Source organism: Peromyscus californicus, unplaced genomic scaffold (assembly GCF_007827085.1).
Source record: "Peromyscus californicus insignis strain IS unplaced genomic scaffold, ASM782708v3 Scaffold_14__1_contigs__length_90479793_seg_2, whole genome shotgun sequence".
Classification (NCBI taxonomy): domain Eukaryota; kingdom Metazoa; phylum Chordata; class Mammalia; order Rodentia; family Cricetidae; genus Peromyscus; species Peromyscus californicus.
Window position 1 is genome coordinate 39,196,226 of NW_026294436.1, and position 23,952 is coordinate 39,220,177.

General features: G+C 43.5%; 2 protein-coding genes across 2 annotated transcripts in view; one reads left to right on the forward strand and one right to left on the reverse strand.

Moving 5' to 3' along the window:
- Window positions 1–21,498, forward strand: part of Rnasel (ribonuclease L) — a 116,855-nt gene extending 95,357 nt beyond the window's left edge. The window contains exon 8 of the transcript XR_008217929.1: window positions 21,450–21,498. The gene's annotated coding sequence lies outside the window, so the exon portion shown is untranslated. The remainder of the gene's footprint in view (window positions 1–21,449) is intronic.
- On the reverse strand, window positions 3,637–4,605 carry LOC128109804 (transmembrane epididymal protein 1-like). The gene has a single exon (XM_052737220.1). It carries the CDS (start codon window positions 4,603–4,605, stop codon window positions 3,823–3,825), a length of 783 nt encoding a protein of 260 aa, XP_052593180.1. The 3' UTR covers window positions 3,637–3,822.
- Window positions 21,499–23,952: the final 2,454 nt, after the last annotated feature.

Sequence of the window (23,952 nt, forward strand, 5' to 3'; positions counted from 1 at the left end):
TCACACACACACACACACACACACACACACACACACACACACACACACAAGATTTTATCAATTTAATTCTGTGCTTATTTGTTGTGGGAGCCCACAACAGACTCAGTTTCCCAGTTTGAATCAAGTCTATTCTGAATCAATAGAGTTCATTCAAGCTTGCCTGCTCCAGGGCTGTGAGAAAGTCCTGATTAGCCCATAGGAAGGAACACACTATCCAGCTAGATGCAGGCTGCTGATGCCAGCCGGAGGTACATTGAGATAGAAATAGAAACTGCCTGCTCCTTGATGCAGGCAGGATAGACAGTGGTTGAATGCCTGCGCTGTGCACTGTCCTACCACTGTCCTTCAAAACTGTATATAAGCTGGGTGTGAAATAAACTCGGGGCTGTCCGGCATTGACCGGCAGACCTCTCGACTCTTTTCTGTCTTCTTCGTTGTCTCTACAATCCGTGTGCCTCTAACCCAGCTACCCAGCTGACTGTCGGCAGGCCCGACAGTTTGTGTCCACACTTCTATCAGGAAACAGACCAACCCCATGTTTCTGCATGTTTTCACATTTGATTATGTGTTTTTCCTGGCATCTTCCTGTCCCTTATTTGTTTATCTATCTACTTATTTATTTATCTATTTATTTATTTTATTTATTCTTCTCTCATATATTGCATCAGCAGTGCCCCCCTCCCACCCCCAGCAGATCTCCTCCTCCTCTTTTCCCTTCAAGGAAGGGCAGGCCTTTCCGGGATATCACCCAAACATGGCATGTCAAGTTATAATAAAACTATGCACATCTTCTCATATTAAGGCTGGGCAAAGCAACCCAGTGGGAGGAAAAGGATCTCAGAGTAGGCAAAAGAGTCAGAGACAGCCCTGCTCTCACTGCTAGGTAGTTCAATACCAAGTGGAGAGAGCAAGTGCCCTTCCAGCTCACGTGAAGATGGTGCCCTCTGGTGGAAGGTGAGAAACACTACACCATTATCTTGAAAACTGTAGAGTTTTGCTTTCAGCGTTGATTAGGATTCATTAATGCTCTTAGCGACTGTGACAAGAGAAGTACAGAAAGTTCCCTGTCAGGAGTGGAGAGATGGTTCAATGGTTAAGGGCACTTAGTGTTCTTCCAAAGGACCCAAGTTCAGTACCCAGCACCTCTATCAGGTGACTCATAACTCCAGGAGCTCTGAGGCCTCCAATCTCCTCACGCACCTGCATTTCCATGCACACATTTAGACATAACTAAAATAATAATTAAAAATAATATAATAAAATAATAATAAAAACAAAATAAATAAAGATCCTTGTCTTCCAAATAGCAAGCCAAGCTATTTCTCCCACCACTCTGTCAGGCTCCAACTACAATTCTTTGTGGTTTTGACATTTATTCCTTTACTTAGAAGTTATGTGTGAAGAGACACGGTAGTATCTGGAAGCAGCGATCTGCCACAAGAGATGAGCTTGTCAGTATTTATCAGAACGTCAAAGTGTTCAGTGTTGGACAAACCCAAGCACCGACTGGTTTTGGTGTCTTGTTCATCTTAGCAGAGGTGGTATTTGAAACACTAATATTTAAGCCTCACCTCTCAACTCTCACGTTAAGACTTTCCCCCTGTTTAGTCAAAGACACCACCTTAGAATATCTCTGAGACATGAGTAAGCACAGGATTCAGTTCATGAGATCTCTCTCTCTCTCTCTCTCTCTCTCTCTCTCTCTCTCTCTCTCTCGTGTGTGTGTGTGTGTGCGCGCACATGCGATGAGATCAAATTACAATTATAGTGAAAAGGGTTAATTTTAAATGAAAAAAATCCAAAATGCTTTTGTGTAGTACTAGAGTTTGAACCCAGGGCCATGCACACACTGGGCAAGTACTCTAAAACACTGAGCTACACCCTTAGCACCCTCCCCCCATTTTAAAAATAGGGCTCACTGTATAGCTCAAACTATCACTTGCTTTGTGGTTGCTTTGGGGGTGTGTTTCGTGTAGTCCAGGTTGCTCTTGATCTCCTGATTCTCTTTCATTCACTCCCCAGTGCTAAGATTACAGGTGTGTACCACCATGCCCAGCCGTGTAGTCCAGGATGCCCTTGACCATGGAAACATCCTGCCTCTGCCTCCTCAGTGCTGGAATGACAAGGATGTACCACCATGTCTGGCTCCAACATATGCTAATAAAAGGGGCAAGGTCTGAGTGGGCAGAAACAGGAGTTGTGCTACATCCATAAGAAAATGTGTGGAAGAAAAGTGGGTTCTGAACCCAGCACCCTAACCTCAAGACACCAGAGGAGGCACAAGGCTCAAAGACTGAACCGAAGCTTGAAAGGACATCCACGGTGTGGAGGAGAAACAAGGGGCTAGGACTTGGCTGTGAGAGTTGGGAAAAAGCAGAACCTTTTTAGGATGCTGTGATGTCCCAATGCCCCCCGGACTAGGCGGAAGTATGGCAACTGAGTTTCCTGAGGCGTACCTTCCTTCCACACCAGGGCCCCTCCCCTCCAGCGGAGAGGGACATTTCAGCCTAATGATCCTACCAACGCAGGAAAAGCCACTGCAGACTGTTGGCCACGTGCTAGACGTCTAAGTGGTTCTGGAAGTCACTTCTCCTCTTGGCAATGGCTCAGACTTCTCATGAGTTCCCCAAACAGGAGGAGGAGGGCTCCTGACCACCTGATAACAACTTACTTACTCTTAACACACCTTGACTTCCAAACAAGAAAATTAACAAGAAAGAATGGGTCAGAAATAGAGGGCACATCTAGTTCTCCTAGAAACTAGAATAAGAAATAAATAATAAGGAGGATGACTTGGAGCATGCCTTGCTCCAAGCTCACTTTGTCCTATCTTAGACCTTTTACTCTCCATCTGGAGTGAGGCACATTCTTCATACTGTAGCTCCCTAGAGCTTTAGCTAAGCTCGAATTTCACTCCCCCGGCACCCAGCTGTAGGATTATGGAAGGCAGCACTTAGCTGCCTTAGCCCTTTGAATGACATTCACCAACAGGATTGTTGCCAGGCATTAGACTTTATTATCCATGGAAACCAGAGAGGGCTGGGGCCCAGCAAGTCTTCTATTTGGAAACTGATGGAGATAGGTCCAGGGCAATGGGGGGAGATGCTGAGGAGGAGACCCCGACCATGCTTGGGGAGGCCCCTGTGACCTTCTCCCATGTGTGGGGGCTACTGCATCCTACCAGACCCTGCCGAGGAAGCCGCTGTTCACAAGGGTCCGACTTCCAGTCAGATGAACCAGAGCGGTGAGAGGGCAGAACCAGGACCAGTTCTGAACTTCACATAGCCAAGTCGACAGCCTGGATCTGGAATGAGTATCCCAGAAGTCCAGGTCAAGAAACGAGGAGGAGATGGTTATTATGATGGCTGAGTTAGGATGGGCTCAATGTGATTAAGTAAAAGATGTTTATTGAAAGTTCCAAAGACTGGATTTCATAAATTTGTTATGTTCTCATGGACGGGGGTGAGGGGTGCAGGGTGAGGGGTGCAGGGTGAGGAGGGGTGCAGAGTGAGGGGTGCAAAGAGGCGCAGGGCAAGCGGCTGCTGTGGTTGGCCGTGGGAATGGGAGAGGAGTGCAGGGAACTGAGAGTGAGGGTCAGAGCGTGCCTTTCTTGTTCCATTCATCTTTCTTTGCACCCTTCAGCCAATTAGATGCAGAGAAGCCAGAGAGGAGAGAAGGTATACCCACCCCACCACAGTCTGCTGTCGTGAGGTGGGGCGCCTCTGAAGGATGTCTGAGTCTCCTTTCCGGCAGCTTGCTTCTCACACCACTTCTCATGGCAAGCACGCAGGCCACAGGAAACCCCTTGGGCACGGGCCAGGTTCAGGCATCCGCCACGAGGTAACAATACCACACAACGGAGACGCTGTAGACCCAGATCATCACGAAGGCACTGAAGGCCACGTGCCAGCAGAAGAAAGTGGTGGCAAACGCTATGTCATTTTTGTCGTCGTCCATCCATTTGTAGCCAGAGACTGGTTTGTAGAGCATGACGCCTATCTGCATCAGCCAGGAGCCCGTGACGAGGTACAGAAAGGCCTTCAGCATCCAGATCAGCAGCACATCGGGAGCCCACAGCTCTGCCGTCACCACGAGGGTCAGCAGAAACAGGGCCTGGACGAGCAGCGCGTGGGTCTGCAGCTCCACTCCTTCTACGTCCTGCATGTGAGACACCATCAGGGGCAAAAGGAGACACATGCTCAGTGCTTGGGCACCTTGCTCCAGCACTACGCACCTCGTGGGCAGCAGGTTCTGGCTGACCACGTCTACACACCCACTCAGGAAGAAGGACATGTAGAGAGTGAGGTGCTGCCACTGTTTGCGGTACATGAAGTTTCTCTGGTGATACATCTTGCTGATGAGTACCAGCTGCCAATGAATGCTGTTCAACTCTTGGGCTACTAAAATGCAAGAACTCACTATCTTCAGAAAGCCAATATAATACATTTGCCGTAACCTCGCCCATCTTCCTTTGCTCCAAGGAGGGCGCGGTGGGTATTGGACAGGGGAGTTGCATGTCACAGCCCTGGAGAGAAGTCCTGCATGATAAAGTCCATAGAGGAATAAGGACAGGCCAGGGTACAGATGGCCCTCAAACCCTCCCATGGATTCCAAGGCAGGGGTGATCAAAGGCAGAAGCGAAAGCAGATGGCCAGTTTGCTCAGGGCTCTAGGACGTGGAGGGAGCCTCCTGGAGGTTACTTATAACCTCTACCCATCCCACTGCATCCACTTGAAGGAGGGAAATGGGTTTGGAGAACACCCAAACTCTGGGTGGGGTGGGTGTCATGGTTTCCGTTATGGTCTTCTGCTCTGGTTCACTGATAACTGGTTAACCACGGACAAACAATGAAGTCAGCAGGTCTCCAGCACCGTGCTTGGGTATCAGCTGCTCTCACCTCCTATGACCTGGGCCTTCTGTCTTTCTGTCCACCTGTCCCTTGGTCCCTTCACTACCTTCCTCACTTTCTTCCTGTCTTGGTCCATTCAGGATGCAAAATACTGTGAGTAATACCAATGATTAGACCGCGTGGCTTATACACAACAGAAAGTATCTCATTTCTGGAGGCTGGATGTTCAAAACGAAGATGCTAGAAGAGTCAATATCTGGTGAGGCATGCTTCCCCACAAACAGCACTTTCTTACTGTGTTCTCGCATTTTCCAAGCATCAAGCCTGCTCTCCAGGGTCTCTTTAATTGGGGGTGCCTATACCATTTATAAAGGTTTTGCCCTCATGACCCAATTACCTCCTGAGAGGCCTCATTTCTTAATCTTGTATTAACATATGAATTTAAAAATCATTTATTAGCACAGAATAATTTTACACAGTAATGGGTTTCATTATAACATCTTCATACATCTACCATTTCAATAACGTTAACCCCCATTGCTCTCTTCCGGCTTCCTCTCACTTGGCCAATCTCCCTTTCCCCAGCTAGCCTCATTTTTTCTTTCACCTCTTTCTGTGTGTGTGGTCCAGTGAGTTTCATTAGGATTGTTTATGGCGTGTGGGAATTGCTTCACAGGAGCATGAGCACCTTTCAGTGGCTATAACATTGAAGAAAAGGTCTCTCTCCCTCTGCCATTAACCTATAACCCATAAATATCTTCAGGGAGGGCTGGAACCTCACGGGTCCTTCCTCTTCTGTCACAGGCTGCTGACAGGCTCACTCTTGCAACGCATGCGTTTGAAGGGACACAAACTTCTGATCATGACATCTCTAAACTCACAGACTGTAAAGAACTCAGAGAAAACACACCGTACAGTATATGTCCCTTGAGATTCCCTGTTAAGGGCTGGGTTGCCGCTCAGTGGGCATAGTGCTTGCCTAGCATGAAACCCTTTAAGTTAATAACTTGATGTGAATTTTCCATGAAATATTTTCTCTCATAAAGTTAACACTTATTTAGAATTTGGTGGTCGTGTTACCCTTCATGACAGTCAACCAAATACAGGGTGTGTCTCAAGGTTTTTTTTTTTTTTCCACAAAGATCCCACAGATTTTTCCCTTTGGGTTTATCTGTTGATAAATTGTATTTTGTTGCTATTAAGAATGTTCTATTTTAGCCAGGCGAACGTGGCGCAGGTCTTTAATCCCAACACTCAGGAGGTAGAGCCAGGTGAATCCCTGTAAGTTCCAGGAGAGACAAGGCTACACAGAGAAAGCCTGGAGAGAGAGAGAGAGAGAAAGAGAGAGAGAGAGAGAGAGAGAGAGAGAGAGAGAGAGAGAGACAGAGACAGAGACAGAGAGAGAGACAGAGAGAGAGACAGAGAGAGAGACAGAGAGAGAGACAGAGAGACAGAGAGAGAGAATGTTCTATTTGGTAATTATTGCTTATATGAAAACTATAATTTTGTATTGATATTCATGTTATCTTGTTGAATTTCCAGTGTCCTAATTTTCAATAATTTAATATCAAAATATAAGCAACAATTAATATCTAATAAATTTATTTTAGAGAAAGAGAGAGATAACCTCTCCCTCAAAATATTTGTTCTAGGGTGTAAGCTTTTTCTCTCTCTCTCTTTCCTTTCACTCATCCATACATAATTCACTGGAGAAAGAACTACGATAAACGGGATTTTCCTCCTCCCCACTCCTCAGCGCATTGCTCACCACATGCTCAGCAAGTGCTCTACTGCTGAGCTACAGGCCTGGCCCAGGAATTCAATGCCTTATGTTGCTTGAATAGGATCACTTCAACCAATATTGATTTGAGGAAAGTGCTGGCAACTTGCTAGTCACTTTTTTTTAATGTTTTCTTTTTCCACTTCAGTCTTGATGCTCAGCCCAGACTGACCTTGAACTCTCGATGGACCTGTTTTAGATACCTATGTGCTGGGTTTCCTGGCCATCTTGCCCAGCTCCTCACAACCTATTAGTCAACATGTTTTCCTTTCCAAATAACTTTCTGGCCAGTTTCTTCTACTTCATCCTTAATGACTTCCCTTGTTTAGGCATCAACAACTCTGTATTACTAAAACATCTCTCAATCAGATTCAAAGCCTCTTTTATTCACCTCTACTGCAGCCAGGTGAGCATTGAGGAAAGAAAGCTAATCATGGCAGCGGCTGATCTGGAGTCTCCAGTGGAATCCCATGGCTTCACAGGTAAGATCAGCACTTGAATAACCTTCAAGGCACCTGGTGCTTTGGCTAGGTCTCATTGCCGGTCCCTTTTCATGGGTGTCTGAAGGTCTAGGTCAGCTTGTTTATTTCTGTCCCTAATTCATTCTGCATCTGGGAAGCTCCTCTTCCTCATTTGTCCTTCAAGGCTCACCTTAAGACACTGTGTGTGGTTTATCCTCTTGGGCTCTTTAGAAGCTAATCTAAGTCTGGAGATGCTCATGAAGGATGTAAGTAAATCATTAGGTGTGAGCATATGGCCTCTACCATAAAGTACCTCATAGCACAGTTAGAAAGACAAAAAAGATACATGCATATGGAAACTGACTGACGTGAGGGAAGCTGGCTAACCGCGGTCCAGAAACACTGATACCAGAAAGGCAAGAACGTATCTGACTTCGTCTAATGTTGCCTAAGCAGAAGCGCTTTATTCAGGAGAAAATAAATTTTGTACACCAGAAGTGAGCTCTTTTCACGGAAGAGACAACTTGTCAAGCTGTTCCTTCATCTGCTCTAATCCTTCTATGGGACCATCCACTTATTTATGTTCCAAGGCAGTGTGGAAAGACACAAACGGGACTATTTAAGTTATCCCTGCAATCAAAAGGACAAAGTTCAAAAGAATTTAAATCTCTCAGTCAGCTTTTGTGAGTCTAGAATTGGGGAACATCTCGTTCTATAAAGTAGAGTGAGTGTGCCAGTGAACGGAGCAGACAAAGGGGCCAAGGGCAGCAGAAATGAACAAAAACGGGCTTAGTTATTGCCTAGTCATTTTCTTTGTGAACTTCAGAGAGAAAGCCATTCATTATCATGTTGGCTTAAACTGGCAGCCTTTGGCAATTATCTCTCCAGATCTCTTGGGATGTCAGACAAGTTGATGGCATGGAACTTCATTATGGGTTGACTTCATTTTGGTTCGGTCTGTTGGGCCTGGTGTATGAGCTCAGTCCAAACCAGTGGCCTTCTACAAGTTATATTGAATGGTCGTCACCTTGACCCAGGGTTTGAGGAGGAGGAAAGTGTGTGTGGGTATAGGGGACAGGGGTTCTTCTAAGCAGTCATGAGTATTCAGCCACTGGAAAAGCATCCTTCAATGTTGACCAATAAGTCTACTATCAGCCAGTCCCTTTGGAACATAAAGTAATGCGGTAGGGTTTCTGGATCTGTAAAGCAACTGTGACGATTTTGCTTAAAACTTACCCTTGCTCTTGTGGAGCCAGTCCCGCCCCCAGTCTGTCTTTCTGCCATCCCAGCTGTAAGAACACTGATGCTGTTCAGTAATATATTTTCTTTAAAAAAGGAATGTCCCAGCATCCTTGGCCCTTCCGCTGCAGCTCAGCAAAGATGTGCGAGTCACCTGCCATTAGCCAGAGCTGTGCTGGCAACTGGTAGTAGATACAGAAGATGTTCCACTTGCCTTTAAAGGAACTCAAAAGCTGTAACCTCACCACTCAAAGTGGTCCATAGGCCTCCAGTGTCAATATCACCCAGGGATATGTAGAATCACAGACCTGTTAAATCCAAACCTGTATTTGACCAAGTTCTCCAGTTGATTTGGGTACATAATACATTTGAAAAGCATTAGTTTGTACTTAATTAGTCTTGATTTAGATTTTATGGTGATGATGTAGTCAGAACATATAAGTGTGATTGATGATCTTTACAAAGCATTTGACATTTGTTTTGAAATTGGAGTTGAATAGATGGGTGTCTGGTAAATGGAGAGCAGTTAGGGTGGGGGTTTTCTGGTGGTAAGGGTTGTTGGGGGTGGTGCAGGGGCAACAGATCACATTGGCAGAATAGGACAAAAGTCTTTTAAGGGCTCTCACATCTCTCTCTGGCATAGATAGCCCTGCCCAATCTGCCCATATGTCCTTGGCACTGACCTATGTGGTAAGTCCCTCCAGACCCTTGTCACCTGACTTCCTCTCTTGTTGTCCACTGGTGTGTGGACAAGGAGAAGCTTCCCAGCTCCTCACCCTTGGTGACTCCTCAGGGATAAGGGGCTAATGTCTGCAATCAGCAAAGGGTACCGAGTCTCAGATCTCATGCCAGGCCATCTGGTCTCTGGCAGCAACTCTGAAGATGTGGTAAGATGTGGGTGCAGGATCCACGCGTATTCCAGGTAGTCCAAACAGCCTATGGGGAGAAGGTTTCCTCTCATGCAGATCATAAGGAAAATTGGCTCTAGAGAAGGTAGAAACCCAGTGAAAAAGTAGGAAAGGGACCCCGGCCTGGGCTCTTGTGTCCCTTCCAGGCCCAAGAACCTGGAGTTCTGGCATCATCTAGACAGTTTGGAAAGGTCTGCCATTTTTGTCTCTTTCAAAGTACTTACATTTCCTCTGAATTCACTCACCAGTGTCAAAACCAAAACATTCTTTTTGGGGACATGATCTTCATCTACATCACAAAGGCAGTGTTTACACTGGGGTGTTCATCATGGTTACCGCTGGGGAAAAAGTCTATTGGCTAATGATATGTTTGTTATTAACTATCTTGTCAGCAAATCTATCACTTTTCTTCATAAAACTAAACAAACAAACAAACAAAAACAAAAACAAAAACAAAGACAAAACAAAACAAAACTCTACTGTAGTGTTTGGAAACTGAGTATGTTCTGACCAAGTGTTCTGATACATGTTTTTCGAAGAGTCTGATACTTACTAGTAAAGAAGCAGTGAAAAGTTCCACAATGAAATGTTTTATTAATAATTTTAACATTTCACAAAGCGAAACACTTTATAGGAAATACTTCATTTGTTCCACACAAATCGATGAGATAACTCATTTTGTGTTATTTGGGCTATAAATAATAGGAAACCCTGATTTCACTGGCTTGAAGGTTTTTTTTTTGTTTTGTTTTGTTTGTTTTTTGAGACAGAGCCCCTCTACATAGCTCTGGCTGTCCTTGATCTTGCTTTGATTGGCCTCAAACTCAGAGATCCATCTGGCTTTGCCTCCTGGGGGGTTAAAGGTGTGTACCACCACAGCCCTTCTAGAACTTTTTAAAAAACAAAATTTGCTTTAATCTAACAAGCGTTCTAGAGGAAACCTACCACTTGAGCTGGTTAATCTGGTTGGAGAAGTGCTTAGGATCCAGGTTATTTCTAGTTTTTTTTTTTCCTCAGCCATTCATAACTAGCCTTTGTCCTCAGATTAGCGAGCATCAGTTTCAAGATGCCCGCCATACTTCTAGCTACCACATCCGCACGGCTTCATTTTACGTATGTCAAGCTGTCTATATGGAGACATATTTCTTCATGCTCCTCACATATGTGATAAGGGAAGGCCTCACCCAGAGGCCCTGTAGCAAACTACCATTTCTCTGACAACATCTTCATTTTACACCTGTCCCTGAATTCATCACCAGCGAGGGAAATCACGTGACTGACCGAGGGAAATCCTCCTGCCTCCACCTTCCTTACCATAATACGTAGGGTTGTCATAGTGCTAAATAAATGGACATTATTATTTTGAATGAACTAAATGTAAAATTAAAATCTTGCATAGTATATCACAGTTTTCAAGGTGCTCGCTTGGATTTTGTCAAGTCCGATCTTTCTAACCACTGTATTAAGTGAGGGCTGCTCCCTCTCCATAACAGCTGAGGAACCTGAGTTTGAGCCTGAGTGGCAGAGACTCCCCTTGTCCAGATCGCTGCGTTTCTCGACCGGGGAGTTTCTTTTCCATCACGAGTGTATGCCAGCTGACCCTCTTTGTGGATTCACTCTGTTATGAGGTGAATTGTGTATTCATATACTAAAGTCTCCAGCGCTACAGAAGATAATCTTATTTGGGGGGGGGGGAAGAGACTATTGCAGATGGGATTGTCTAAGTTGGGTCCTGTTGGGGTAGGATGGGCCCCTGATCCAGTATAGCAGGTGTCCTTATTAAAAGAGGAGATTTGAACGTACATCCAGGGCATAAGGACCAGCACACAAACAATCCGGGTAGTATTTCTGTAGCCTTCGGGCATCAGTGTGCTGACTGATGTCTTGCTCTCTTTCTTACTCTTTGCCTCCAGAACTAACAGTAACTTCCTGTTGTTTAAGTCACTCTGTCTTTTGGACTTTGTTCCAGAGGCTCTAGCGAACTCCTAGGTCAGAGCTATGTAGCTAATCAGGAAACCCACAGCAGCTGAGGGTATTTTGTCCTTTGGGAACTTCCTCTGTTCCTGCAAGGCACCCCCAAATTTCACCGATTAGATTTTTTTTTTTATTGTGTCAGATTTTACATCACTGTCTCAGTTGGGATTTTTGTGCTGCCTAAACTTGAATAGCATGAATTTGGAGAATTTCCAGAGTCTCTGCTTTGTTGGTTTCTTGTTTCCCTCTCTTTGATCTTGCTGTGTTTCCAAGGATGATTTTGAACTTCTGGTCCTCCTGCCTCCACCTTCGCAGTGCTGGGATCATAGGTGTATGTCACTGTGCCGGATGCTGGGGTGGAAACCCAGGGTTTCCTGCATGCTGGGTAAGCAAACTCGCAACTGAGCCACATCCCCACCCCCTTATTTTGTTTTCTGTCTTGAACTAGCGGAGAGCAGCTTCCTTGTCTTTTGTGCACACATGGGTTTGTTCAGTCTTTCTCATGCTGACGGGGCCAAATTTCCAAGCTTCCAAATCCAGCCTTTATGTAGGAATCCTGTTCCCATTCACTAAGACTGTACCTCCTACCCATCAACAGTAAATCCCCGTATGTGGGTCCATTCCCTCTTGCTTTGCCCCAGAATTAACCCATAAGATTGACATCTAATTATCAGTAGTGTTTAACATTTTATCACCTGAGGATTGGGGTTTTGATTTTGACTAAAAACAAATTTTCCTGTTCCATCAATCCATCATGTCTTTTCCTGAAGGAGTGGGCAGTGGCAGGTTAGATCAGTCAGCATAGGTCCGTGGAGCGGGATTTAGGGAGGGTCTTGTTTTCTAGGGAGAATGGAGGTGTTGGGGCAGTCTTCACTTTTATTTATATGGGTCTCTTCTTACTTCTCAGGGCAGGGTCTGTGGATGCTCCACAGTCTGGCAAGAGCTGCTTCTGGGGGCAGAAGTTCCTCCCACATTTCCATCGCAGGTCTTTGGTACCCAGGGAGTCAGAAAACAGTGATGCACAGCTACTGAGTCCTAGGTCACCTAAAAAGGATTTCTGCAGCTCTTCACTTGGGAGGAAAGACTAAGGAACCAAGAACAGAATATCCAAGCTACTTGAGTCAGTATTAGAGGCAGCTTGACTATATCAGGTGAACCCCATAATCTGCTAATGGTCATGATTAAGAGGACCTTCCCACTCTTGTTAGCAATACTCTGACCTGGAGTTAATCTTCTCATGTGATTTCTCCTGCAAGGGAAGGGTGAGTGTGTGCTCCTGTTACTTAAAAAGTCTCTAAGAACCTGAATTCCCCTCAAAAGGTCTTGAGCACTCTCCACTTGCATCGACATAGAAAATGCTGGGCCATGACTTTGAGGCTGGACCTTCTTGTAGTCCTCTGAGAATAAAAATGTTCAGTACATGCTTCTTAGTGATCAAAAACCAACTTCATCACCACCAATTGCTCAGAGAACTAGAATGGAGGTAGAATAAGGGATAATGAATTTCTTTTTTTCTTCTTCCTTAATTTTTATCCAGTTTCAAGATGAACTTGAACGTATTTGGACATCTCTGCCACTATTTTTTAAAGATTTATTTTAATTTATGCATGTGTGTCTGGTATATGTTTGTGCACCACGTCCGTGCAGGTAGGTGCCCGTGGAGGCCAGAAGAGGGCACCAGAGTCCCTGGTACTGGAATTACAGGCAGTTGTGAGCCACCTGCTGTGGGTGCTGGGACCGAAACCAGGGTCCTCTCAAAGAGCATCAAGCGCTCTTCCTGCCCAGCCATCTCTCCAGCCCCTCCACTAGTAATATTTCTGGCAGTCCTGGGCCTTCCTGCATGCCAGCCAAGTGCTGTACCCCTGTTCTGACATCTTTAATAAAGTGTGTTGGATCTAGTTTAATTTCTGTTTCTTCTGGCTCACTTACTTGTCCGATTTCTATGGACTGGACCGTGGAAACCAGCAGTGAGGGAGCAGGATGGGGGGTGTTCTGTGCTCATCTACACAAAATCCCAAACTTTCAGTAATGTTTAGATTTTGCTCTGCATGTCAGTTTATTCTTTTGCCAGTATATTATCTAACTCTTCCTGCTATCAATTTCAATTTTATTCTTCAATTAATGTGCATCTTAAAATCCCCCCCCCATCTTGGGAACGAATCAGTTGGCTAAACTGGTGAACACTGTCTAAAGAGTGACTGGACTGACTCCAAGTTAGGTGATTATCTTCACGAGATGCATGCCTACCACTGAAGAACACTGAAGTTTGTAAGGGTGACCTTCTGTTCTCTTTGGACATTCTCACTCTTCTGGATGGTTTCCCATAAACGACCTATCAGATCCCAGAAGCACATAACTGCATTTTCCCTCAAATGTCCTACTACTGAACATCGAATTCTAAGTGTATGAGTACAAATTTGGGGCACCTTTTCATTTTCCCTTTCTGCATGGACTCCACCTTTCACCAAACACTGCCCCGCGCCTTCTCTCTCATGCTGACATCATTAAATCAGCTGTCAAAGTTGGGCCATGAGGTTCAGTTCCCAATCTTTTCTCACTACATAAACTTGGAAAGCAGCACAGCTGATCTGAATGTCACAGCCACCATATATTTAAAAAGAGTGCTAACTCTTAGTCACCAGGGCGTTGTGAAAACGGAGAGGACAATGCTTACAAAAGAGTGATTAAGATGTCCTGCTTCGAGGGTTGAGGGAAAGAGAGCTTGGGGGAGCGGGAGATCCCAGCTGGATCAACAACAGAGAGGGAGAACAAGGAATAGGAGACCATGGTAAATAAAGACCACATGAGAATAGGAAGAAGCAAAGTGCTAGAGAGGCCCACAGAAATCCACAAAGATACCCACACAACAGACTGCTGGCAGAGGTCGAGAGACAGCCTGAACTGACCTACTCTGGTGATGGGATGGCCAAACACCCTAATTGTTGTGCTAGAAACCCCATCCAACTACTGAGGGATCTGGATGCAGAGATCCATGACTAGGCCCCGGGTGGATCTCTGGGAGTCCAATTAGCGAGAATGAGGAGGGTTTATATGAGCGAGAGTTGTTGAGACCAAGGTTGGATAAAGCACAGGGACAAATGGCCAAATGAATGGAAACACATGAACTATGAACCAATGGCTGAGGGGTCCCCACTGGATCAGGCCCTCTGAATGGATGAGACAGTTGATTGGCTTGATCTGTTTGGGAGGCACCCAGGCAGTGGGACCAGATCTTGTGCTCATTGCATGAGTTGGCTGTTTGAAACCTGGGGCCTATGCAGGATTGTTTGGCTCGGCCTGGGAGGAGGGGACTAGACCTACCTGGACTGAGTCTACCAGGTTGACCTCAGTCTGTGGGGAAGGCTTTGCCCTGGAGGAGATGGGAATGGGGGGGGGGGTGTTGAGGGGAAGATGAGGGGGACGGGAGGGGGGAGAACAAGGGAATCCGTGGCTGATATGTAGAACTGAATTGTATTGCAAAATAAATTAATAAAAAAAAAAAAAGAAATGAAAGTTAGTAGTTAGACATTACAATAGAAGTTGTAGTCATATTAGATATGTTTTAAAAATTGAGCAGATATATTTTAGACAGGTCATCTTCAAACCCTTCAGAGATCTACAGAATATGGCATTTAAAATGTTTTAATAACTTAGAAAATTTTTCTTTTTTGTTATGATTATGAGACATGTCGGCTCCTGGCAGTACCAATCTACTTCAGAGAAAATATGGGCATTGAAGAAACTGCATATGGAGTTAACTTTCATTGTGGCAAAAGTTAGCCACTGGACAACAAAGTATCCTTGAATCAACTGCTGACAAAATGGACAGACAGGACATGAAACAAAGGACTACTGATTCTTGCCAAAACGAGTGTGGTTATGGCTTTATCAAAAGGCATCTTCTGAGGCCAGGACAATATGGCACCATCCCTGAAGTGGCCTTCGCAATTTGGAAAAGGTACAGTGCCCTTTTCTTCGAAGGCAGCTGAACAGGCAGTGGGCCGATGGCGTCTGATGTGCAATGGAACAGCAGCTGAAACAGTTATTCTTGAAGAGTAACTAAGCTCACGCCTCGCAATAGTAAACTGGCATTTGACAGAGGGATGTGGAGAAGAACGGGATGTTAAGATGAAGCCATATATACACAGCCAAGAATGGACAGCTGAATTAAAAAATCAACAACAATTTCCAGAATTTAAAATCCTGAATCATGACATGACACTAGTGGAATTCAGGTGTTTCTGGTACATGGACTGCTCTCACCCAATGTGAGGTTGAACTGTCGACCTTGTGTACATCCTACTTCACAAATGAGTCTGTCAGATATGCTAAGCCTATAGGCTGAAGATGATGCCCCAACACTGTGGAGAAACCTCAGGTGACTGTCCAGGCAGCTGGCTGTTTCTGTCAACTCACAAATTTTTTGGAAGTTGCTTGCATGCACTTTCTGTTTTTAGTTTTGTTAGCTAATATTATTTCCTTCTTGGGTCTCTGAGGGAGTTGAAGATTAGTTAGTTATAGTTGAAGGTTAGTTAGTTATAGTTGAAGATTAATTAGGATAGAAAGTGAATTAGATACATTTTGGACTTAACAAAATAGGATAGATAATGAAATTATTTTCTCTGAATTTGTCAAATACAAATGGACTAGACATTGTTTAGACATTTATTACTTGTATATATTGTATATAGTCATTGTACTTTTGTATATAGTTTTTCTTTTGTTAGTTATAACCTTTTTCTTTTTTTTCCTTTTTATTAAAATAGAAAAGGGGAAAAAAAAATCTTCTTAAGCAATGATTGACTGAGGCAATTACAAATGTAATTGAAACAACACTTTACTATTCCCTATACACCCTTCTCAGCAAATCTCAAAATAAACACTAAAGTACATGCTGTAGTAAGCAACTTAAAAAAAAAAAAAAAAAAAAAAAAAAAAAAAAAAAAAAAAGGCATCTTCTGAGGCCAGGACAATATGGCACCATCCCTGAAGTGGCCTTCGCAATTTGGAAAAGGTACAGTGCCCTTTTCTTCGAAGGCAGCTGAATAGGCAGTGGGCCGATGGCTTCTGATGTGCAATGGAACAGCAGCTGAAACAGTTATTCTTGAAGAGTAACTAAGCTCACGCCTCGCAATAGTAAACTGGCATTTGACAGAGGGATGTGGAGAAGAACGGGATGTTAAGATGAAGCCATATATACACAGCCAAGAATGGACAGCTGAATTAAAAAATCAACAACAATTTCCAGAATTTAAAATCCTGAATCATGACATGACACTAGTGGAATTCAGGTGTTTCTGGTACATGGACTGCTCTCACCCAATGTGAGGTTGAACTGTCGACCTTGTGTACATCCTACTTCACAAATGAGTCTGTCAGATATGCTAAGCCTATAGGCTGAAGATGATGCCCCAACACTGTGGAGAAACCTCAGGTGACTGTCCAGGCAGCTGGCTGTTTCTGTCAACTCACAAATTTTTTGGAAGTTGCTTGCATGCACTTTCTGTTTTTATTTTTGTTAGCTAATATTATTTCCTTCTTGGGTCTCTGAGGGAGTTGAAGATTAGTTAGTTATAGTTGAAGGTTAGTTAGTTATAGTTGAAGATTAATTAGGATAGAAAGTGAATTAGATACATTTTGGACTTAACAAAATAGGATAGATAATGAAATTATTTTCTCTGAATTTGTCAAATACAAATGGACTAGACATTGTTTAGACATTTATTACTTGTATATATTGTATATAGTCATTGTACTTTTGTATATAGTTTTTCTTTTGTTAGTTATAACCTTTTTCTTTTTTTTCCTTTTTATTAAAATAGAAAAGGGGAAAAAAAAAAAAAAAAAAAAAAAAAAGAAACAACACAAATGGGGGGGGCGTTGGGGGGAAGGTGAGGGGGACGGGAGGGGGGAGAACAAGGGAATCCGTGACCAATATGTAGAACTGAATTGTATTGCAAAATAAATTAAAATAAATTAAAAAAAAAAAAAAAAAAACAAAAAAAAAAAAAGATGTCCTGCTTCTCTCTTGGTGCCTCTGTGAGCTGTGCATGTACACGCTCCAGCTGCACACGGTCTGCACTGTGAACTGGGGCGTGAAGTTCGAAATGGAAAGGACTGGGTAGGGTAGATATAGAGATGGCCCAGTGGTTAAGAGTGCTTGCGGCTCTTGCAGAAAACCTGGGTTTGAGTCCTGGTTCCCATGTCGGGCAGCTCACGACTACCTGTAACTCCATTATATTTTGTGCATGTGGATGAGTATATTAGTGATGCCTGCTAACGTCTGAGTTAAAACAACTGTTCTTGCTGTATAGCAATGTATCTCTTCTGCTTTTCATTTAAACAAATGCCTGACGGAACATTCAAAACTTGTGTGGGACATCAAAGATCCCTTTTGCCTGAGACGGTCTCATATATTATGGAATGTTCAGTATCTCTAGCCTTGGTCTATGTAACAGCAGTAACATTTCCAATCACTGTGAAACCGAAAATGTCCCTTAAAGCTTTCAAAGGGTTCCCAAGGAGAATGCCACCATCAAAATGTTGGGGAACAATTCCCCATGGAGCCTGTTTATTTCTTTTTTTAATACACACATATATATTCTATAACAATATGATATATATATATATATATATATATATATATATATGCAAATATAGGCTCCACCTGTCAAAGAATGTTTATGATCCTGTGTCTGGCTTATTTTACTTAATCATTTCCAGTTCTATCCATTTTCCTACAAATGTCATGATTTAATTTTTCTTTTAAATTTGTTTGTTATCACATTTATTTGTTTTGTATAGATGTGTGGGGGTTATGTGCATGTGGAGGTCAAAGGAAAACCTGGGGTAGTTGGTTCTCTCTTTTACCATCGAGCTGTGGCCTTTTCATTAGGTGATTATCTCCTTTGCTGTATGAAAGCTTTTTACTGTTATTTTGCTTGTTTGTTTATTTTCAAGACAGGGTCTCTCTGTGTATCCCTGGCTGTCCTGGAACTTTCTCTGTGGACCAGGCTGACCTCAAACTCAGAGATTTGCCTGTCTCTGCCTCCTGAGTGCTGGGATTAAAGGTGTGCAACCACCACAACGAGCTAATACTTTTTATTTTTTGAGACAAGATCTCACTATGTAGCCCTGGCTGGCTTAGAAGTTGTACATAGACCAGGCTAGCCTTGAACTCATAAAGCTCTGCCTGCTTCTGCTGCCTAAGTGCTGTGATCAAAGGCATGTATCACCATGCTTGTCTGAAGACACTTTTTAACTGTTTTAACACACACTGGCTTCAGTTTGGACTTTCTTCAAGGATTTTGAAAGGCAAACATCTTTGGGTCTGGAGATAGGAATCCCAGAGCAAAAGGTAGCATGCTGCTTGCTGTTGCAAAAGATCCAGTCTTGCTAAGCTTGGAGTTCCTTCCTGTATGCAGCCTCTTGTGTGGCTAAGCGTCGTCTGATGTGTTCCACACTGTCCCTGAGAACTGTGGCTGGGAAGCAGGGCAGGAAAGCGCGGGTGCTCTGGTTTCTGCTATTGGCATAAATAAAGTTCATAGTTTGTAAACCAGGGGCCTCTAGTTGCCTGCAAACACACACCAGACTGCTGGGTGAATGTTCAGTTCACAAACAGGGTGAAGCTTTATTCTTTTACTGTTCTCGACAGCTGCTCCCTTGAAAATCTCCAGAGCACACACCGGAAGATCAGCGCAAGTTTGATGCCAGCATGGCCTATATGGCAAGACCTTGTCTCAGAAAGTCAAAACCTAATAAACAGACAGACAAAAAGGACTCATTGGAAGTACAGTTAACACCCCAAAGTATATTTTAGCATATCTATTCCCAAATTCCAGGCATTTATAGCAGATTGCCATCAGAACCTGAATGTCAGACTTAGGTACTGGTCCATTTAATAACCTCCCATATCTTATTAATCCATCTTTGTTCATTTCAACAAAATGCAGATTTATCTTTCCAATTTCTTGCCCTTGTCCAATTGCTTTGCCATTTCCTCCATGTTGCTCTGCCTCCCATACCAAACACCCAACTCATCTCCACGTCCTCTGGACACTGCCTTCAAAAGCACATAGAATTTGAGTCCTTCTTTTCCTCATTTCCCTCATGTGGGTTCTTGCCACCCCCAGTTCCCTTCTAGATAACTGCCAACACCTCCCAAACGGTCTCCTGTTTCCTTCCTGGCTCACTTAATGCCTTTTAAAAAATTAAATATATTTAATTATTTTTATCTTATGTGTCTGAGTGTTTTGTCTGCATGTCTGTCTGTGCACCACCTGCATGCCTGGTGCCTACAGAGGCCAGAAGAGGGCCTCTGTTTGCTTACATTTTGCTTTCAATATCCTCCCACTTAACCTATTACATTAAAAATCATTAGATCTTTATAATCGAGATTGGCCTAGCCCCATCTTACTTATGAGGAAACCAAAGATAAGCATGACTGAGCAAATTTTCCCATAAAAACATAAATAAGGGGCTGGGGACATAGCACAGTGGGTAAGAGCACTTGCTGTGTAAGTGAGTGGAGCTGAGTTCAAATCCCCAGGACCCATCAAAAGGCTAAGCACGGCTGCCTGAGCGCCTGTAACCCCAATGCTATAGCGGTGGTGGCAGAGGAGACGGAAGGATTGCTTGGGGCTTGCTAGCTGTCAGCCAACTTGAGGTTCAGTGAGAGATCCTATCTCAAAGGGATTAAAGAGAATGGTGGGTTAGGAGAGAGGATATCCTTCTCTGGCCTCTGTAATGCATATATATGCACATATATCACACATACATATACCACACATATTCATATCCACACCAAAAATATTTTAACACCACACGTAAGTCCAGGTATGGTGGTGCACACGTATAATCTTAGCACTTGAAAGTAAGAAGATAATGAGCTTGTGGCCAACCTGAGCCACGGAGCAAGACCTTGGCTACACATGCACACACACACACACACACACCAAACCAAATACCAAAAAGCAAAGACAGAAGAATCAGGGAAGGTAGCACTCCCTGTGCTCAGAACTCTGTGCTCTGGACTTTTGAGGCAATTCTCATAGCATGTACTTCACCTGGCACATTGGCTCAGACTCTATATTCCTAAGAGGTAGGGCCCCTCTGACTTCCTGCATAGAACTTCCCCAGACCTCCTAAAGTGGGTGCAACTGTGCATTCCTCTACTGGATGGAAGCTTGCATCTCTTTTATGACACCCCACAGCCCCCTCTTCTTGGGGAACTATGTGCTATTTGTGCGCATTCCATTGTTGTTCCTGAACATGGGAATCTTGAGAACTGAGACAGTGTCTTCTCCATCAGGCACTACCTACATCACGCAGTAGGGGAATCAGATCGAGTTTCTTGCTTGAAGCAGATGTCTGGCTTTTGTTTGCTCAGTGCGGCACACAGAGGCATTGCAAAAGGTGGAATCCAGTCTTCTGGTACCACAGCCCCTTGTTTTCAGCTTAGATGGATGAGATCTGAGGGTTTGCTGTCATCAAAAGCAAACGCTGGTCGATTGCCAGAGGGCATCTACCCCATCCTGGCTGGTGCTTCAAAGGTCCCCCAAGTCCCAGCCGCGGCTCTCTTGATCTTTCTTTGTTTGCTCATTAAAGTTAATTTGGGACATGAAAAGATCTGGGACTGAATATTTCATTAAGGCCAGGTCTTCCTAATTCAGCAACTACAGACTAAACAGGTAAAAACAGGGCAAAAGTTAGAGGCACAAGGCCACTCACTCTAGCACCTGCTTAATTCTCAGGCCCTCTGTTCAAAGGCTGCAACTTCAGGGATGCTAAGGACACTGAGGGACATGCCTGTGTCTTCACAGAGACACCATCAGTTTTCAAGGAGCCCCACTGCTGTCCTTGGGGAATTTCTGTGAAAATGGTCGTGTCCAGCATCCTGGGCTTGGACTAACATGCTCAATGTTGCTATCAGCCACCATTTCTGGAGTTCTTGCTATATGCCGAGGGTTTTACCGAGCGTTTTTTGTTTGCTTGTTTGTTTTTGTTTTTAAATAGAGTTTCTGTGGTGGAAGTGGGATTCCAGCAGACTCTCCGAGTATACATAACTCACTACCTCACTCCATTGCTTCTTAGGTGTCTAAAAACATTTCAGTCTTTCTTAGTGACAGGGAAGACACTAACTAATAATGGTTGTGTTTTGTGCTGTTGCTCTGAGGTGACATAACCTTTTGTTTAATTTCATTGTTTAAAATCTTTTTAAAATTGTGGGTGTGTGAAAGTGTGTGTGTGTGTGTGTGTGTGTGTGTGTGTGTGTGTGTGTGTGTGTGTGTGTGAGAGAGAGAGAGAGAGAGAGAGAGAGAGAGAGAGAGAGAGAATATGTCAGGGGTCCTGCTCTATCACTCTCCAACTTACTTCCTAGCGTCAGGGTCTCTCACTGAAACTGGAGCTAGGCTGGCAGCCAGCAAGCCCCAGAGATCTTGTCTCCCTTTCCCTGACTCCGAAGTCCTTGCCTTTTCCCAGTGGGGGGCTGGGTGTTTGAACTCACATTTGCATATCAAGTGCTTCTATCTGCTGAACCATTTCTGAAGTTCCCCAAACTGCATTTATTTGAGGAACAAAAGAACAGAGACTGTCACACAAATTCTTGGTGTTCTGAGAAGCCAAGAATAGCTCTGCCTAGGTGACATGTCATAATTTTCAGTGACATAAAGTTTTACACAGATGAGAAGTGATGAATATAAAGACGCAATACATGTAACTAGTCTAAACTTACTGGACTCTCTTTCAGTGTGTGTGTGTGTGTGTGTGTGTGTGTGTGTGTGTGTGTGTGTGTAACTGGCTGTCCTGGAACTGCTATGTAGATCAGATCAGGCTGACTTTAAAAAGTCACATAGGTTGACCTGTCCCTGCCTCCCATTGCTGGGATTAAAGGCATGAACTATCAAGCTCTACCTGGTTTCCACCTGGTTTTTAAAGGAAGAATTAGGGCTTAAAATTCAACAGAAAATCCAAATGCATCAATAAGCATAATAAATTTAAGTATCTTAAATTCTGCCAAAGTGACACACTTATTTAGAACACGGTAAAATTCTAAGTCAAACTATATAGTATTTGTGAGGCATGTGATTAAAACAGTGGAACACACACACACACACACACACACACACACACACACACACACACAAAGTAGAAATGTAGGCCTTAATGGACAATAATGATGTTGTAATACTACCATGAGACAAAAGGAAATGCAAGGTAGGACCATTAACAATGCAGAGGGACAAAGACATTGTCCTTTTATATTATGTTCACTCACCAAGAAGATGTAACAATTATGAACGTTAATAAGTTGACAATGTGGTGAGGTATTAAGCATATATAAATATGCAGAAAGCAAAAAGGGTGAAAATAGACAGAGAAGGGAATAACCCAGAGCCATAGTCAAAGAGCAGAACATACCCACCCAGACTTAAATGTATCAGGTTAAAGTTGATATGAATATAGATGATTTGAATATTGCTCAAGGAACAGATATAATGAAAAGCAATCTGTATATTTCACAAAAATGAAGAAATAACATCAACATAAAAGGAATTGAAAAAGGGATAGTGCAATTTATTTTGAAATTAAAAGATATCTTTCTAGGACCAGTGAGATGCCTCTGTGGGTAAAGGTGGTTGCTATCAAGTCTGACCGTTTGATCCCCGGCCCCACAAGGTGACCGGAAAACCAAGTCCCTCAAGATGTCCTTTGACCTCCACATGTGATCTGTAGCACGTGCATGCATGCATGCATGTGCACACACGCCCCACCCCCCCCCACACACTAAAAAACTGTAATTTTAAAAAAGACATTATTCTAGATAGTTTTGGGGTTAAAGAGAAAATACCAACAGAAATGAAAAAAACTACTCAAAAAAGAAAGATAGTAACTCCATGTATCAAAACCTACATGCCTACAGAATGGCTATTCTAATGGCATAGAAGTTCATTGAGGTGTACATACTTTGAGTCTGATTAATTTTGCTGTGCAATATTCTTTTTTTGTTCATAAGCTCTTTATAAGAAATTAAAACAAAAATAACAACAAGAATCAACCAGTCCCTCTGATTGGGGCGAGGGATGGCTGAACAGCTTATTTCATCTAGGTCCATTCTCCTGAACCTTCCCACTCCTTACACTACAGTGTCACTGTCCAACAGAGCAGCTGCTAGACATGGGTGTTAAGGAAATTTATTATGATGAAGTAAAAATGTGAAACTCAATCCCTTACTTGTAATGGGCACTTTTTACTTGTTCAATAACCACGATAGCTACAAGATTTGGAACAGTACAAATACTAGGAAAATTCCCATCACCGCTGAAAATTTAATCTGACAAGAATGACCAGGGCAGTTTTGACATGCCAGTTTCACTAAATGTAGATAATGTAGATAGCTACTTCTTAGTCTTTTTCTCCTCTTCTTCCTCCTCCTCCTCTTCCTCTTCTCCTCCTCCTTCTCCTTTTCTCCTTCTTTTTGTTTGTTTGTTTTTTTGAGGAATGGTTTCTCTATGTAACCTGGCTGTCCTGGAACTTGCTTTGGAAACCAGGCTGACCTCGAACTCACAAAGATCTGCCTGCCTCTACCTCTCGAGTTCTGGGATTAAAGATGTGTGCCACCACTGCCCGACGGTAGCTAGTTTTTAACTGGCCCACTCAACAGATGACTTACATCTCTCTTAGATGTCTAACCTCATGTTGATAACTGTGGTTCCATTAGCTTCTCAGTTTCACTGCACACAG